This window comes from Apus apus, chromosome 3, assembly GCF_020740795.1.
Source record: "Apus apus isolate bApuApu2 chromosome 3, bApuApu2.pri.cur, whole genome shotgun sequence".
NCBI classification, from domain to species: Eukaryota; Metazoa; Chordata; class Aves; order Apodiformes; family Apodidae; genus Apus; species Apus apus.
In genome coordinates, this window is record NC_067284.1 from 92,540,637 (window position 1) to 92,560,074 (window position 19,438).

At 35.2% G+C, this 19,438-nt stretch overlaps 1 protein-coding gene across 1 annotated transcript in view; it reads left to right on the plus strand.

Annotated features, from left to right (window-relative positions):
- Positions 1-19,438, plus strand: part of PRKN (parkin RBR E3 ubiquitin protein ligase) — a 705,342-nt gene that overhangs the window by 348,173 nt on the left and 337,731 nt on the right. The window contains exon 6 of the mRNA XM_051615355.1: positions 3,803-3,918. Coding sequence (XP_051471315.1) covers positions 3,803-3,918 — 116 coding nt within the window. The remainder of the gene's footprint in view (positions 1-3,802; positions 3,919-19,438) is intronic.

A 19,438-nucleotide genomic window follows, 5' to 3' on the forward strand; every position in this document is an offset into this window, starting at 1 on the left:
CGTAAGTATAGACACTTTGATGTTATCCTTAAAAAGTAACAACTGCTCATATGAGTGAGAGAGTCTCTGACAAAATTAGAAGCTTAGTCCTAAATTGACTGGCTCCAAGGTCTCTACACCTGTTTGTGTAGATTAACAATATAGCAAATTGCCCTCTTTAAGTTTCATACACTGTGTGAAAGACTAAATAAAAGAATAGCTGCAATTACATGTGTGTTTATGTGCAAGGCTGGAGAGTGAGAAGTGACTAAACTCTTCCCACTTATTTTACTCTCAGCTATTTAATTGCTGGAATAAGTTGAGAAGCAACTTGTGCTAAAGGGTTATCTTTCTTCATAACTTCATACATATATGTCCTGGCATATTCCAAAACCAGTAGAGATTTGGCCCTTGGGAACTGCCCAAAACCAGTAAGCAGCAGAAAATGGGAAAATGTGCCATCATCTGCAAAGGCATCTTTAGCAAAACTGGAGAGTCTAATTGTATATCTCACCTAAACCATGTTCCTACCTAGAAGGGTTGGACCAGATAATCCTTGAGGTCCATTCAAACATGGCATTCTGTGATTCTTTGTCTAAAATGTAATCTTGTAAATGTATTCTATGTGAAAAAAAAACAAAACCAAACCAACAAAACTTATAGATTATATATTTGTGCAATGTGTAAAACCAGGCCATAAAAGTTTTTATTTGCAACTGGAAACCTAGTTGAGTTCATGGCTTTTAAATTCTTCAAGCAAATGGAATGTGTATTACTATGATAAAAAAACAACAACCCAAAATATGGAAATGCTATGCACGCTGCACCAAAACTGTTAGGCACACAATATAGAGTTTTTTGGATTCCAGTCTCTTTTCTGAATTTCTGGGCTTCCATCACAGCAGTGGTGTCTCAAGTTCACAGATGTAGACTGTTGTGTTGATTGTATAGAACTGTGCATTGTGTTAGTTGATACCTTTTGTATTTGCAAGGATGATCATGTTATAAATGAGTTGGTTTTACTGTACTGCTAGTATCAACATATTTATTATAAATTACTTTTTTTATTGTTTAATCTTGAAGATTTCTTCTGAACAAATACTTGACACATAGTCTTTAGGGATTTTTTAATAATTTTAATGAGTCTTCTGTCTTGTTTGCGTTAATATTAAGATTTGCTGTTTCTTTAATTGCAGTTAACTCAAGCAGGGAGCCTTTCAGTGAATAGTTTTAGAGAGTAGCAGTATTTTCTTTTGTTATTCAAACAGTGTTTTCACATTCCATAATGTTCTCCATTCAGTATCACTAAAGCACATTGTAAATGTAATTAGTACAGCAATTTTCTGTTAGTGGTTTTTGGGCCGATAAACAGAAGTCTAGAGAAGTAATTTTCCTAATGCTACAGAGAAAGTATTTGGAGAACGCAGCACAAGATTGTTGACTTTCCCCCCCCCCTGTTTTTTTCCCTAACTTGTAGATAATATTTTATACAAAAGCAATTATAGTCATCAAACAGACGCTGTTTCAAAAATAAAAAAAGCTGTTTCAAGTGTTTTAGAGCTTACTGCCTTTGTTACTCTTTTCCTTTTTTCTTATGCTTCAAATCAAGTTTTGTTATAATGGGAAAGTAGTTTTATCAAAAATAGTTTTCTGTTTCCTTGCCCATAGTTAGTCTGCTCTGGAATAGAGAATTGTCAGTATTCTCTTAATTGTATGCAGAAGATGTACCGAAGCAAGGAGATATTTTCAAGACAACTTCTGCAGTGAAAAAAATCCCTCTTTAAAAAAATAAAAATAAAAAATCAAAAGGCAAAGAAAATGCAAGCCCAGTACCCATTAACAAATATTATGAGGATTAATAGTGGAAATAGTGGAATGATTTAAAGGTGGAAAATACATTAATGTTACCCATTGTGTGAGGTTTTCATGTACTCGAGATGACTGTGTAGTGCTGTTGAGTTGTTCTCAACTCCTGCAGTACTTCAAGTTGAGCTGATATATAAAAGCTCTGTGTGTAACTGGGTCTTGAACAAGAGGAAGAAACATGGAATGTTAAAAATATTGTCTGAGGTTGACTTGAAGCATATTTTCTTGCTTAGGATTACTTCCTGATCTTTGGAAACAGGACAGAAAGATGACTTAGTTACTAAAAAAAAGTTAGCTCTATGTAAATACATAGAGATGACTACTTCAAAACTACTTTGAACAATTATTTTTAAAATAGGCTTGCTATTAAAATGCCCTCCTATCCCTTAGTTCTCTTAATAAGCTGCTCCTAACACATGCTTCAGACAATGAGTCCTTAACTTATAGTGGAGTTTGAATATTTTGTGTTGAATGCATTTCATATATCAGTGCTTCTGAGAAGCAGGATTGACTAACCTAGGAGGAAGGTTGTATAAATACTTATATTCCGGTCACCAGATTCCATATTAGAGTATTACTGCATTGTACTGTATTTAATGTAGAAATACACAATATATATGTGATCACCACAGAGAGAAAATAGTAATTGACAGCCATTTTGGAGACAAACTCCTTACGACAAGGCTCAAGGTGAGAAAGTAAGAGCTTTTTCTGGACTGATTTTATTACAGTGTTGTAGTAAATCTCAGTATAAGAATGTATAGGCTGGAAGGTCATTCTGTGTTAAACAAAACTGATGTAATTGAACCAGACTCATTCTCTTGTATTCATATACTGACAAGCACTAAAATATGTGTCTGTCTAGGAACTTGAGATGACACCAGGAAACACAACCTAGCAACCTAAAGAAGCTGACAGTAGCTGTAAAGTTTTTTCCCTGATGCTGTTCCACCCCTCTCCCCTCCACAATGAGAACCATCTGTGATCTTAATATCTTGATGCTATCAACACCTGTAATTCTTATGCTTTCTTCTGATGCTTTTACACTCTTACTTTCCAGTTTACACTTAATTTGTACCAGTTTTAATGTTTTCATTAAAAAACCTGCACAATTTGATACTGGAATAAAGTTCTCACAGAAACAAACTGCAGACTGTCAGCTGTGGTTCCTGTTGCAAAGCATATGTCTTCTAACTGCTTTTATTTAAGTATGCACAGAGTGATTTAGATATTTAAGACAATCTCTTATAACAAAACCTTATCAAAGCATAGCATGATTGGTATGGCTTTCCCTGGGGTGCAACAGAAAAGAAAACAAAGAACATGAAGTTGTGTAAAAAGTACTATGCTAGTGAAAGCAGTCTGAGAGGCTACAGAGAGTGGTATGGACTAAAGCAGTTTAATTCAAACACAATATAATATATAATTGCAAATGTAATATGTGCCCCAAGAGAGCCAGAGCTTCTCTTTAGTGTGATGGAAAAATTGTATCATATAGATTTCCAACATTTCAAAAGCAAGGCCAGACTTTATTAATTTAGAGATAAAATTCTGTGTTTTATAGTTCATAAAATGGGAACATCTGTAACAAAAAAACTGTGGAAATACCAATACATGGTGTCAGTACTTACTGTTCTGCCTTTAATGACCATACTTAGATGAAGTTGGTGTTTTGTTTTTTTCTATAAACCTAGAAAATCACAGAAGGTATCACACTGATATTAAATTAGTACATGAGTATATATCTTCTTTGCTGCAGAAGTCACTGAACAAAATAGACACTCAGACTGGTATTTTTGCAAGGATTTCCTTGACAGCCATTCCTAATGATTGTCCTCCTTTTCTGTTGGCCGTGGTGATTTGTCTGTTGTCTCAAATGTCAGTTAGCCTAAGATAAAGGGGAGGACATGAGCAGCAGCTATGTGATCTTCTCCTTATCTCTCCTTCAATATTTCAGGAATTTTACTTTAAATGTGGAGCACACCCAACCTCTGACAGTGAAACATCTGTGGCTTTGAACCTCGTTACAACAAACAGTCGCTGTATCACATGTATAACATGCACAGATATTAGGTAAGTACAACAAAAAGTGTCAGAGATGCACAGTCTCAGTGCTTCAGAGTATTTACTACTTTGAAAGACCTTTTTTCCTCCTCTGCTGGTTTTCCTTTTTAAATATTTTTTCCCCATGGTGGAAAATGGGCGACATTTTCACGAGTGTTCTGTTTGGTAGGTATGAATACAATTTAAAATTTAGTTCCTTAGTTGAGTTGCAGGTGAAAATCTGACTTTTTAAGTTCTAACTACAAACTCAAGTGCCCAAGATAGTGGCATAAGTGTGCAGATCTTTGCTGCTAATCTGTATTTAAGAGCCAGTGAATGAATGCATGACTTTGAGGGGGACATTGTTTCTGCAGAAAGGAAGTTTTTGGTGGTTTTTATATAAATCAAAGCAAAATTTCTGAAGATGCATGTGTTCTCATGTTCTTGTTTATTGCATTTTTAAATAATGTAATCTGTTTTACTGCATGTTGTTTGGGCACATTCATTCAAGAATAACATTATTTACAAATGCATGGATTAAAAAACCAATTGTCTGAGAAAGCCACTGTTGTTGTGAAGAACTACCTGGAATGCATTTGCCTGCTGATTAGGAGAGGTCTTAAGGTGGAACCTCAAAACTTCTAATACTGTATTGTACACTCTTAAGTATTGCTATTGATTTGGTCTACATTTTGCAATAGAAGAAAGAATTTAGAAAAACCTCAGAAGATAGCAGGAAGTGTGAATGAACCTGTTGGGAAGTATCTTTTTGGGGAAGAAAAGCTGGATTCCTGGAAGTAAACTTTCTTTTGAAAATAACAGATTGTTGTTCTGAGTATATCCCAGACCTAGTATGCTTGTGTGCTGTGCATTGGTAGTAGCTGACTGGTTGCTGAACAGCATTTGGCTGAAGAAAATTAGTCTTAGTTAGAAATTAAAAAATAATTGTGCACTGAAGAGAATCACTTCCCACATACACAGCATTTATAGCATTGCTATGTGTCTCTTTCAGAGACTGCCTTGCAGGTGCTACATGCCAAATTACTTAGAAAGCTTGTCTCCAGTGGTTAGATATGCAACAGTATTAACCTCTATGTAATTAAGGATAATATGAAGTTTCCATTCTAAGCCCAGCTTTCTCCTTGTCCTAAGAACAAGGACAAAAAATATCAGCCATGAATATGCATACTTAGGCTTGAGAAGTGGTTATACTTATTTCAGTCAAATTTGAAATGCATGTGTTGACATTTTCCTGAACTGGTATATATTCAGTACTGACCCGTTCACCCGTGCTCATGAACTTGCAATTTATTTCCTCTGTTTTGTGGCAAAATCCCAATGGAAACAAGGAAGTAAGACTTAATTTCCTACATTTGCTTAGCTGAACTGTTTCCAGGACTAACTACTGGCTTCCTAAACTTTACTACGTTAGTTTAGTGGGGCTATTTATTGACATGACACAAATGCATATAAATTCTCATTAATTTAAATTAAGGCATTAAATCACTATGGGAGACCTAAGTTTCAGTCTACGTCTAGCTTGGCACATAATCTGGGAATATTTATTTATTAATAAGTTTATTTGATTTAAACACTAAAGAGGGAAGGAAGAACTCTTCCTGTTGGCCTTGTTCTGTTCAGATTCTTTCTAGCTCACAGGACCCCTTCTGAGATGCCATTAGTTGATCTTAAATTATTTTATTTCTAAAAGTTTGTAGGAGCTCTGACCAAGTACTGTAAGAAACAAGGTAGGATATGGGTGCCTGAACATCTGACAAGGTGCTAGTAATTCCTAGTTCTCTATCTATGATGATGAAGTGACTTACACACATAATCTTTCAGTCTTCTCTTAATTTTGCATAGCAGATTCAGTTGCTCATAAATAGGCTTGTCTTCTGTTATGCAGCATAAAGCTCCATAATCTGCCTTATTGTATACTTCAAAAGATTGTGTGAGTGACCTCTGTTGTCCTGCATACCTTTTAATCTATTTTGAACTCACCTGTGGAAGCGCACAAGATTAAATCAGGAGTAAGTGATGTCATTTCAGTTCCTCCTCTCTTTCATGATTGACTAACGTGAAACTATTGTACCTTGATTCTGCCTCATTTCAAGTAACACTATTCCTTACATGAAATTGTATGCCAAAGAGAGAAATAATTGTTATTGGTCAAAAGGGAGAAGTTGCAAGAGACACATGAACTCTCTACTGATTCACATAGTGCCTCTTCTGGAAAGAGATTATTTTGACAGCACTCTTTGTGATGTACTTACAGAACTGGCTCCTAGGTACAGTCTAAAAACCCCTTCTCTAAAAAGTGTTAGAGGAACTAAAATAAATTAAAATTGTTCAGTCTCACTACATCAAAATATTGATGCATATTTCTGAGCTAAATATCAGACAATAAAATAAATTATCAGTGTTTTACAAAGGTTTTACATTGTAATTTCCTGTAATACCTATAAAATATATGCTCAGTTTTTGAGTTTCTAATTCTTTCTCTAACCTAGTGTTCTTGTAATATTTATATGTAACTTAAAGAATTTGCACAAATACCAATAGCATCTTACTTTAGATAAACTTTTATGTAACTATATGTGTTTGTGCTGATGATTGCTTTCTAATACTCCTATACAGGTGAAAAGTAGCAACTAGAGCACTCTGAAGTTTCTATTATTTTGTGAAACCTACTTTCATTATTTTATATCTTTCAGGTGGAAAAGAGGGATAGCTTTATTTGGTACACAAACTATTATTTTGTATGAGCTTCAACCACAATTTAAAAAAAAAGTTGCACATTCTTCAAAATACTTTTTTTTTTTACTGAGAAATAAAATAAACAGGAAAAGATGACAACCAGGTACTATTTATGTATTTCTTAAATATTATTGTATGCAGCAAGATATGTCATGTCTCTAGTTGTTTCTGCTCATTTGTCGTGGACAGCTGGTCCACCACAGGCACAGCATATGTATGGTTTTTGTAAGGTTTGCAGAGCTAATAAAAATATTTTAAGCAGTAGTGTGTACTTTATGGTATAGAGAAAATACACAAACTGGAAGTAATTTTTAATCCTATTGCAAATTTTGATTCTCTAGTTTACTTAGGTGCACTTTCTATTTGCCTTGGGTTTATATTTGATATGAATATTTTCATGCAGCTCAGATCAAGTGAAATACTTCAGAGCCAAATACCATTGTTAGGGTTATGCTAAATCCATAGGCAGTATTCCATGTAGTGTAATGCCTTCCAATGTATTTTGCTTACCCACAACAGTTAGTGTGAATTGGCAGCCCTTATTTTGTTCTGTAGCATTCAAGGTGATGGGTTGCTATTTTATGTCTTTGAAGAAGCTCTTAATAGGTTGAGCAAATGGCAGAAAGTTGAAAGAAATACTAAAACTGTGCAATCCTCAAGGGAAGATCTGCTTTTGTCAACTGTTTCCAGTAGAAATAACATCGAAAGGGGGTAGGAGTACCCCAGGGTACCCATAAATCAGGCTCAGGAATAACAGCAGTGTTAAGCAGTGTAAAAATAAGATGTGCAGAACAGATATACCTCACGTTATCTTTCACAAACTAGGTATGGTACAATTCCTAAAGGCATCATTATTTTTAGCTACCAGCAGATACAGATAAGTGTAAAAGATATATAGGGCTTCCGGTCACTTAATAGGTAGAAAGAATTCTCCAGAAGGAGAAGTATTTGCTGTTGTGTTGTCAGTTTTTATCAAATAAATCCCGACTTCATAATCTTGGAGAAAAAAATGTTTTGTCTGGTTTAGACAATAGAATCTTGTAATATTTTTTTCTGTTATTTGGACTTCCTAGTACTAGAGTTGAAGTAAGAGCTTCATTTTGTTAGTGGCAAGAGTTTGAAGTGTGTATGGAAGATGTTCTTCAAGAGTAACTGGAATGTAAGGTCTTTTTCATAATTCTTTTCAGCCAAATCAGTGTGGACAGAGACCACACTAGACTCTGTGGGCAGTAGAGTGTTGGAGAAGGTTAGTCTTTGGAGGTAAAAACTCAAAGGGAAGGTACTATAGGAATTCCCGTTAGAAAATCAGTAGATAGCTGTCTTCTCCTTCAGTGAGTAAAGACTGAATGACTCTGCATGTTGTTAGGGATAACTGTGTGTTAACCTGGTTTTCCTGGGACTACTTTGCACCTCCTAGGTTTCTCATTAGTTCTTAATCAGCCATCTTTTTTTAAATCTTTTTTTCTGAAGAACAAGAATCACTTACAAATGTTTCCCTCCAGCAGCAGTTTGTGCCATTTCTGTAGAGTCATGACTGACACTCATGAGCCTTGTTTTTATGGGGTAGTATTTCCAAATTTGTAAGGAATAGAATAATTTGCCATTCAATAAATATTTATGTGAATGATTTTTCAGTTGTGGATTTTGCCTGTGGATTTCACCTGCAAATGGAAGACCAGTTCCCCCAGGTTAATATGGGGATTGGGGATTTTGTAACGTCATATGTTGTTTTTTGATCTTTATGGTATTACTGTTGATACAGGTGTGCCAAGTTTCTTATTGACTACTACATGCTGTTCCATATTGTGCATTAGCCATGTACATTGTTTTGAAGTAAAATATTTCTTCTGTTAAAATTTAAACAGTTATTTAGAAATGTCTGAAATAATTTGCCTTCTTTCTGGAAATAACTGGTATTAGTGCAGTTTGGACCAAAAAAAAAAAAAAAAGGGGGGGGAAATAATATCAGAGGAGAATATAGCAGTAAATATGGCAAAAAATATATGAGCTAGCAGGTCTGCTATGGTATTCAAAACTTTGGAAGTACAGGTAATTCCAGAATCTTTGGTTTCATGATTTGAAGCAAATTCTACAGCTGAGGGGATGATTTGCAAAATGCAAGTTCTGATAAGGACCCTTATCTGAACTGTGAACATTTTCAAAGTGAAGAAGCTATGCTATACATGTGATTCAGGCCAAATTTGCTGTTATTTGAAGAGAGTTTTGCCAGGGACCTGAGGTGTCCATTAAAAGACATTGCCCATCTGTAGGTTTTTTTCAGAATAGTACATATCACTGTATTCTAGACCTATAATTGCTATTTCTCTTCACTTCTGGGGTGTAGGATCCTAAAATTACCCTTTGGGCCACTATAATGCAAGCAACTTATTAAACCTATATTTAGCTCATGTTTTTTAAAATATATTTTCCCACTCGGTGACCTGTGTTGATAATGTGGTCTCTGCTCCAAATCTCTGCCTCTTAAATTCTATTGTCTCTATATACCTGAAGTAGTTCAAAGAGGAGTGGGAAAAGATTATGTTAAGAATTAAATCTACTTTGTCTAAGTACTGTGACCATCAGGGACAATGAGTACTTCTTTATTTCCTAATGCTCCTGAAATTAAAAGGATTTCTTAAAAATCACTTACTTAAAGTAAGAAATTAATCAAATATCAAACTAATAACTGTTACTAATTGGTTTAGAGCTTCTTTTCTTTCGCCCAGTAAGGTAGCTTGTAGAATATGGATTTTTACCTCTGTACCATTTGAGTTCTGATACAAGCAAAACTGTGCAGAGAAAACATTTTACTGGAACTCCTGTTTGTATTTAGAAACATGAACAAAATCTAATGCCAGGAAGTGACCTTAATTTCTTTAGTGGCATACACTAAAACACCATGGGTTTTAGGCTCAAAAGGTTGTACCATGGACTTCTGGAAGATGTAAATGAAATTTTGTTGCCTTAACCTTTCTATTGAATTGCTACCACTAATATACAGCCAGCCTCTATGGCAATGACAGGACAGCATTGCAATTCTTATTGTTTTGCCTCTGAATCTATTAAGATCTGCAATCTCAGTGAGACAGCTTCCAGCTTCTACAGATCTCTGAAGAAAATAATAGATTGGTGAAGCTGTTGTACCATCACATTGTATATGTCATTTGCTGGCAGGGGACAAGTAAAGAGGATTTTATGCAACCTCACTTGTTTCTTTTGCTAAACATAAAGCATGAATTACTTTTCACCTGTGAGAAAAAAACCTGCCTACTTTCCCTTCTTTATGGTGCAAAAATTTTTCTGCAGTAATCCTTTGTTTCCTTTGCACATGTGCTAGTGTAGAGTTCATGGGAAAGACAAATAGAAGGGATTTTTTTGTTTGTTTGTGAATACAAATGTATATGACTTGTACTATGTTTACGTGTTTTTGAAACAGCCACTGATAAGAATTTTTAACGTGGTCACAAGTTAATTTTGGTTCTGATTTGAGTTTGTTTCAGAATTGGGCATCTCAGGCTTCATTTAGGTCACAATACATATTGTCAATTTCATTTTTAATTTTAAGTTTCACCTGCGGATTGCGAAGTATCAGTAGTATTAGATTATTTATCTTCTCTGCCATTCTTATTTATGGCATGATTAATACAGTGAGATGTTTTTGCAGATTTCTTCACTTACATATTTTAATGTGTTACACGAAGACCTAATATTAAAAATATATTTGGTTGAATTAATAGTTTAAAAATGGAAATGTGTGAGGTATTCAAGTAAACCTTGTACAAGATTAGCTAGACCTCACTTTCAAAATATACTGAGGAAGCTTAAGAGTATGACTAGTTGCCTACGAGTAATCGTTGAAAAATGGTAGCTAATGAATATATTTTTTGTGCAAGTGCTGTAAGTTTGAATATAATATTTAGAATTCATTTGCAATGTCTAAGAAAAGCAGAGTAGCAGGTGTTTGTGAAGTGCCATTCAAGGGGACGTTTTTGAAACTTACAATCCCACAGTATGCCATTTCTCTCATAGATTAGAATTTTTGTAAGGTTACTTTGTAAGACAATTGTTTAACATGGAAGAAATGGAGCTCTTAATTTTTTTCCTGACAGAGTCATAAAGAGTCCATAGATTGTTAACATTACATTGATAATTTGTTAAACTTTTTAGGCTGCTGCATCTTAGCAAAAATCTACAAGAAAGAATGTAACTGTACCTTTTGATACACAGAAAAAGAAATACTGTATATTTTGCTTTATAAAGTTCTCTAGAGAAAACATTAACATTTGCTGTCTACTATGGTTCATTTTTTCTAGGTTATTTTTGAGTCACAAAATCATTGGAAGATCATTGACAACTGCTGTAGCACTGTTGTCAAACTCTTGCTATTGTAATTTAGCAAAAATGGGAAAGGAAAAAAAGTCCTTGTGAAATCTGTGGCTGGTATTTACAGCACAGAGAAGATTAGAAAAAGAAAGAAGCAGCCCGACAATAAAAAACCTAAGTGTACATACAGCACAATAATTTTAATTTGCAAAAGCTTAGTAAAAAATAGGAAATAGCTGTATCAGGCAAAAATACCATGATGTAATTTATTTAATTAAACACGTGAAGGACTATTAATAAGACAGAAAACCTGTCATAATATGCAGGGAACTTTATCAAATGTTGCTTGACACTTCATAGAGTCACTTAATGATCTAATATGGAAGAGTAACTGTTGTCCTAGGTAATGTCTTTAATAGCCATTCAATTCCTCAGTGTAATAGCTCAATAAGGATTGTTCCTAGATTCCATAAATGCCTAATTAAAATTTAAAAAAAGAAGAATATAACAAAGTGTTTGAAATTTGAGGCCAAATATATACATTTTGTTAAATGTTTGGGGCAATGTATTAATGCCAAATTCTAGAATCATATTTTTTGAACTGTATCCATTTTAGGGACATATCAGTAGAAAACTTAATCTGGGAAAACAAGAAGGAATTGAGAAAATATGCTCAATAAATGTTTGTTTATGTATGTATAATAAATAGGCACAATTATTTTCTAGAAAACAATGTAGAATAAACTGGCATAGCATTGTAGTGAGTCAACAGCAAGGTAAGGGAAATAGTTCACACATTTTCTGTCAATAAACAGCAAAGTGCAAATCTCTTTGTGCATTACAGTCTTGTAGTATTTCAAAAGCAATTGATGGATGTTTAATTGAATTTATTAGCTATAAATATATTTTCTTAGCAGCTCATGATCCTTCATAGTTCCTTCTTCCTCTTTCTCATTTTTGGATGTTGTTAAAGGTTAACTCTGGAGACAAGACAATTTCTGAAGCCAGTCTCACAAGGAGTCTGTTCTCCATTTTCTTCTGTAAGAGAAACCAGTAGGGTTCTAACTTTCTTACATCTTCTGCAAAGAAATTATTTCTTTCTCCAAATGAATGTACTTCCATAAAACTTAATAAATGCAAATACATGTTTACTTTTGAATTTATCAGTTTTGTAACACTGTATGATTTTAAGGACATTATCAATATTACGTCATGATGAAAGATAGTGAACATTTTAGTGTAAGTTGTGATATGAACGACTAAGTTCATTACCAACTCCGGGGCAAGGTCAGGCAGGGACAATGGAAGTCAATTCAGTCCCCTGGTGGAACTTGAAACATAGAATCAAGCTGAAATTGTTTATAAATAACTGTTCTGAACTTGGTGCAAAAAGATTCTGATTTGCTATGTGGTTTGAAAATGACAAGAAATAAATCATATGGGTTTTCATGTTAAGTTCAGACAATGTCTGTTACACATTAAGGGAGCTGCCTGCAGACATCTGAAGACTGATGGAAGTGGGGACCATTAAGGGAATGATCCATTTTCCCAGTACAATTTAGTAAATGGGTAGTCATAGTTGCACTAGCAAGTCAGTATATAAATACTACAAGAAAAATGGCACCAATTAAAACACTTTTTTTTATGTTGCTACAAACTCCTATAGTAAGGCTTTTATTTTCACTCAAGGTGTTAATTTTAGTTTATTTTAAACCAATTCCTAATCAGCCTACCTGGAAATGTGGTGGACAGGATAAAAATAAATACAGTTGTCCGCAAAAGGTGTTCAATTTTTTAAAAATATAATTACTCTGATTACACTGATTAATCTTTATTTTGCAGAGAAGACTTATCTTTCAGGTATCTGGAGATCAGTTGTGACCATGGCTGGAAACATTAATGAAAGTTTTAAATATTAGTGAATAGTGATTAAAATAGAGAAAGCTTGCCTTGCTAGAGAGCAAGATAGGAGAAAAATGATGCCCACTCTGCTGAATACATGAGTTAGCATAAATGCTGCTGCTTTGTGGTTTCAGAGCCTCCTTGGAGTTTTTCTACCCCTATAAACCTTAAAAAACACCCTCCTCTGAGGCAATTTCAGCTCTGGGTCACTTTTAGTGCACATACGCCTACACGTAACAATTTATATAACTCCTACATGTACAGCAAAATGGAGATTGATTAATTTTTGTAATATATATATATGTGTCTATATATACATATATATGTATGTATATGTATTCGTTTCTTCCTTTGTCTTGCTTGCTTCTCTATAAGCAGTCTTTGGTGATTTGAAATGCATTATGTTTTTAGACATTTTTTCTCCTCAGTAATTACACTATTATTTCATTTTACGTAGGAGGCAAATCTGCCCACATTTCTGGTAAAAGAAAGAACCAGAGACATTGTCATTTTTCAAATTACAAATTCAGTTCTTTCTTCTTCTTGTTTTGTTCGAAGCAACAAAAAGAACAGTCAAACCTCTTCCCATAAGGTGTATCCTCTGTGATCACTAAAGCTACTATCACACAAAAAGCTGTCAGGAAATCCAGGACCAGCTTCTTGAGATACAGTTTATAGCAAAGCTGACTGCACCCGGACATGAATTGGCCAGCCTGTTTTTGCAAATGGATTGGCAATGCTGGTGTCAATCTTGAATTGTATTTGTGAGCAAGACTATGCCTTTGCTCCCTACAGAGTCTACAAACTGACTTGCATTAGATTTTAGTGCAGATGAAGTTACATTTATTCACTTTTGGTAAATATGCCTCAAAAGAAGTCAGACCATGTCCTGATCAAGAGCTGTGCAGTGACAATGAAGGTGCAATATGGTTCAGTCTGGTTACATAAATGTATAACAGCTTCAGGGAGTCAGTTATTCAGTTCAATGCATTTGTAATTTCATCTTGAGTTTAAAGTAAAATACTAAAGTAAGGAGAGAGAAAAAAGTATTTTGAAGACTTCCATCAATAAGTTTTCAAGAAATAGCTCCTTTTCTGTCTTGTACTTCATCCAAAATAGTTATGATAGTATTGTGGGGCACATTTCTTGTGTGTATCTGCTATAGTAAACCTGTTTAAAAAAATCTCATTTTAAAAAGAAATAATACCTATCTCAGTAGGTATTAATTGAAACTGATTTTTCTTAAAAGGTTTTATTTATTCACTATCTTTCAAAAGTAAGTATCATTATTCCTAGAAGCAGAGGAACTTTCAAGGAAGCATTCTGACTAGTAAGAACTTGTGGTCTCTATGGCTAGTGAAGAATGATCATGATAATGCAGCTGAATTAAGTTATCCATACCAAGTCCTGAAGGTGTGAATGGCAAGGTTGTTAAGCTGCTTTTCAGGAGGAACTAATTACCTTCTTATGTCTCGATCATGCTGGTGGTTACCATCTTGCAATTTAAACCATTAACCCTTTTTTGAGTCTGCTGAAATATTTGGACTCTTTCTTCCCTAAACCACCCCCAGTGGTATATTCCACAATCATTGTTAGGAATTACAGGTCAGGATGGTGTTAACAACCCTTTAAAGCTCCTTTCCATCAGTAAGATTTTCTCATTTGAATCACTCTTGGGAGACAACTGATCCTCAAATGGCAAACTAGGGTAACTTTCTTCCCTTCTTTCTTCAGCAGCCTAACGATGTGATCCATTTTTATTTCAGCTGCTTGTTTCATTGTATTTCTTTGACTGACAGATTTCTTTAAACAAAGCCGATAAAGCTATTTCAATATTTTTTTTTTCTTGGATAGGTTATTTTGTCCACTTTGTAATTAAGTTACAATTATTCCACAATTTTTATAATGCCTATATTGTTTTATTAGATCTTTACTGTCAGAAATCTGGTTTTAATATTGTCTGGCCATGTGTTGATATCTAATGAGTTGTTAGGATTCACTTAGCGAAATGTAAGTCCTCTCAAAGACTCTAAGTGGCTATGCTGTCCTGTGATCACTGAAGAAAGAAAACTGCTCAGAGCTACTTTTTTCTCTCTATTATGCCCTCTTGGTTTGTCTCTCTTCTTTCTCTCACTTCCTCCTTTAATGGAAGAGGAAGATGAGTAAGGGAGGAAAAGAAGAACAAAGCTAAAGGTACTACCATTTTCATACCATCTACCTATTCTGTAGTTACCCAGATTCAAATGGGAATGACACATTCCCATAGTGGGTACAGGTCATCTCACCTTCAGCATTATTTCTAATGATCATAGAGTTCTATGATTATTTCCTGTCACCTGGAAACAGATGAGTGTGCAGGCTCCTTGGGTAACTCCTGTTTGATCCTGTTTGATTCTGCAAACAACTGTGTGGGCTTGAGTTTATTTTTATTATGTCAACGGGGATAAGTGTTTGCAGGTTTGGACTTCAGTACTACAGAACTGTGTATCATTTTCCCATACACAGACCTATAATTTTTCCAGAAATAAGTATCTTCTACAGATGTACAGCCTATTTCTATTGCATTCAGCTGTGACCTTGAGAACTGATTAACAAGATTGTACTCTAAATGACACAAGGCTTCACATAAAGCAGTGAAGCATGTACAGGCCCTTGAGGGGTACTTAGAGTATCTCATAGACTCTAATGGTCATTCCTTTCTCTTTAATTCTATTAGGTGATTCTGGCTTATGGCAATCTGTAGTACTTTTCTCTTTATTTAATTTCTGTGCTACAGATTTTATGAATTATCCTATTACAACCCCTCTCTTGTGTTTTAAAGACAAAGTGCTCTATATGTCTGGTATGCTTGGTATTTTCTCCTGCTACTCAGGTATTTTGTTTTGTTTTATTGGTTTTAAAATGTCAAACTTTAGCAAGAAGATGAAAAATTAGAGAGTTATGATTAGCTAAACTTGAAAACTAGGTAGTGCATTTGAAAAGCATGCAGAGTACTCTCAGTATGAAATACTAAAAGGAAAATCTCTAATATCTCATGTTTCTTCCATTTTAATACAATAAAAGATACTCCATATACTCAAAAAAATCTCAGAAAATATTCTAGTCATTATTTGTGTAGCTTTTGATGAGAATTAGAATACTGCAAAAGCCTGGCATTTTTCACAGGTGTCAATGAGAAGGAAATCAAGACTGCACTGTGCCTGCTTGGTAATACAGGCAAAGGAATTTCTTCCCAGACAATCTGCTGCCTACACATAAGTCAGGCAGCACTTTAATAGGCTTCTTCCTAGTTTGAGATGTTCAGATTGGCCTACATAAGCACAAAACATTATCTTTCTGTCCTCTAAAATGCCTCAAGGATTTTCTTGGTTGGAGGCAGAGTAATTCATTTCTTGTTTCTGAATTTAGGTATTCCATTATGGCTGTGTCAAAAACAGTGTGTCTTCAGTTTACAAGAGTGTCTGTGTTCAGAAAACTTGCTACAGAACTTGGGCCTCTGAATTCAATAATGTCACCTTTGTAACACTCATTTTTTTTTTTGTTATATGTTATGCTCTTTCTTCCACTGTTTCATTTAAATAAAAATTGCTGTTTTGCAATTGTAATTATTTTTAAACAGGGAAGCAAATTCATTGTCATTAGTGACAATCTGAAAATATTTGTAGTGAGCAAAGGGTTAGAGCTCTCTATTCACTGCTAAAATATCTCATAATAAAACCAGAAAAATGATGTTTATATATTGATTTTTTTTAGAAGAAAAAATTACAATATCTGAAATTAAGTTAGTGGTATTCATCTAACAACTTGAGTCGTCTCAACAGTTTGAGCCCCTGGTATCATCATTGACATCAGGATGAATTTTTCTGGATGTGCTGGCATTTCACAGCATCACAAAATTGCTGTGATTGGCTGAGGTTTGGAAGGTGCCTCTGAAGGTCATCTTGTCCAGCCTCTGTGCTCAAGCAGGGTCACCAAGAGTAGATTACCTGTACCATTTTTAGATAGCTTTAGAATATCTCCAATTATGGAGATTACAAAACCTCTCTGGGCAACGTTTTTTGGTGCTTGGTTACCCTCACAGTGCCACAAAGGCACACTGCTAGCTCATATTCAGCTTGGTGTACCCCACAACTCCCAGGTTCTTTTCTGCAAGGCTAATTTCTGGCTGATCAACCCCGTCATATACTGGGATTTTTCTTCCCCAGGTGCAGGACTTTGTACTTCCCTTTGAACATCAAGAGATTCCCACCAGCTCATTTTTCCAGCCTGTTGAAGGCCATCAGGATGCCAGCACAACTCGGGTGTACCAGCTGCTCCCCTCAGCTTTGTATCAGCAAAGCTGTGGAGAGTACACTGTCCCATCACCCACATCATTATCAAAGATATTGAGCAGGACTGGAACCAGTCCTCTTGCCTCCTGTGCTACACCACTAGTCACTGGCCTCCAACTACACTTCAAGCCAGTGATTACCAGCCCTTGAGCCTGTCTGTTCAGCCAGTATTCAGTCTGCCTTATTGACCGCTTAGGTTGTTATCTTGTAAAGTTGTTTTGTTTGTTGTTTGTTGTTTTTTTTAAAATGGTAGTAGTTTATCCCACAATGAAAATGGGCTGGTGGGGTGGTTGGAGGAGGCCTATTTTACATTTCCTGTTGTTTGGGGGTTTTTTTAAATTATTTTTTCTTTGTTCTAACCCTTTGTTGAATTTAACATGAAAAATTGTTCACAAATGGTTTGTAACTCCTGAGGTGGATCTTGTGGTTGCTAACACCGATGTTATGTGGCAAGCAATTTGAAATTTAGCTATTAGCCTAAGCAGTCAGTTCTCAATAAGAGAGATGACTAGCCTTTCCTGTTCTGTTTCTTAAAAAATTAATATTGTTGTCCCTAGAAAAAGGAACCCTTCATGTGCTGGCAGATAGAGTAATTTATCACAAGCGTCTCAGACAGTGTTTCTGGTAGCTGTCTGCAGTTTTTAAAGTACCATAATATTCTGGTTTGTCTGAAATTTAATTGAGGTCTGATAATTCTTGAAACTAATACAATTCCAAAATATCTCTTCCAGCTGTTCCCAGTGCCTAACTTTTAAAGCACCTTTCCTCTAAGCCATTCTAAATTCCTTCTTTTTTTTTTTCCTGTTATAGTCCTGTGATCTTCAGTCTCTACGTTGTGTTTACTGACTCCATCATCTTGTGCTTTGCTCACTGAACCTTTTCATCTCTCTCCCTCTTCCTTTCTGTGAGCCAAATTGCTCCATTATTCCTTCCCCAAATGTCTCGCTATTTTTTCGTAATGTTTTCTAAATTTGCATTGTCTTTGGCCAATGACTTCAAAATAGCAAATGATAGGGGTTTTTTTTTGTAAAGCTAATTATTCCTTTATCTGTTGAATTAATCCTCTAGAGCAATTTAGAAATGAAATACCACCTGATTATGAGGTGGTGTTTATTTTAATGGCTGCAAGCTTTGTTAATGTGCTCTCACTATTTTGTTTTGTTCAAAAGTAGAGTTAGGTTCCACTTCTAGATTTCTGCAGACAAAAGTTTACATCCCTGGTTGTCCCAGCTTCGTTTGATCTGACCATTCTCATTACAGAATGAATGCTCATCACTGCTGTGTACATCTTTAAGTCAGTGTTCATGATGCCTGATGATTTCATGTACTCTGCATCCATTAGCCACTACTTCTTTGTTGTTTCTGTTATGTTCCTAAAAGTTTTTAAGCATAGTTCAGATGCTGTGTATGCTGCAAAAATATCATATAATGCAACATGCCGTACAGTAGCAAAGGAAGGAAAGGAGTATTTATCTGAAGAGCATGATGTCTTCCCAAATTCTGTCTGTCCTGGTGAGGACATGGAATACTGGCAAAAGCTGTAAAGTGCACTTTAACAACATGGCAGTGCTAGCAGCTGAGGTCAGAGGGCGTGGTACTCACAAAATATTGTAATGCAAATTTTTATTTAGAGTGGATAGAGATAATCACAGGATTTGGGGGTAAAAACCTGAGAAATCTACATGTCTGTGCTCACCTCTCTCCCATCTCTAGTGTGCCATGGTCAGCATTTCAGAAATCTACAATACACCATAAATAACACAACTCAAAGTGTTTAAAGATAAAAAGCTACAAGAAGCTAATGATAAAAAAGAACAGTGACAACTTGTCCAGCGAGTGGTCCATCCCTCAAGTCCGTGTCTCTCTGATTTTGAAATAAGGATGTCGTGTGGGACAGTGTGAAATGCTTTGAATGAGTCTAGGTAAATGGCATTAGTTGCTCTTTGCTTACCCACCAGGGCTGTAGCCCCATCATAGAAGGCCACCAAATTTGTCAGGCAGGATTTGCCCCTATATATAGACATATACGATGGGTATGTGTCTTATGTGTATGTGCGTAGAGATATATATTGTGTACATATATACACACACTGCATATGTGTACATCACTAGAGCTACAATTAACCCCCAAGAGATTGTTCTGTATTTCCCTTTTGCCAAACTGACAAAGTGCTGACACAAGCCCATGGGACTGAGGTACAACACAAAATTATATTAATTGTTTTCAGAAGGAGTAT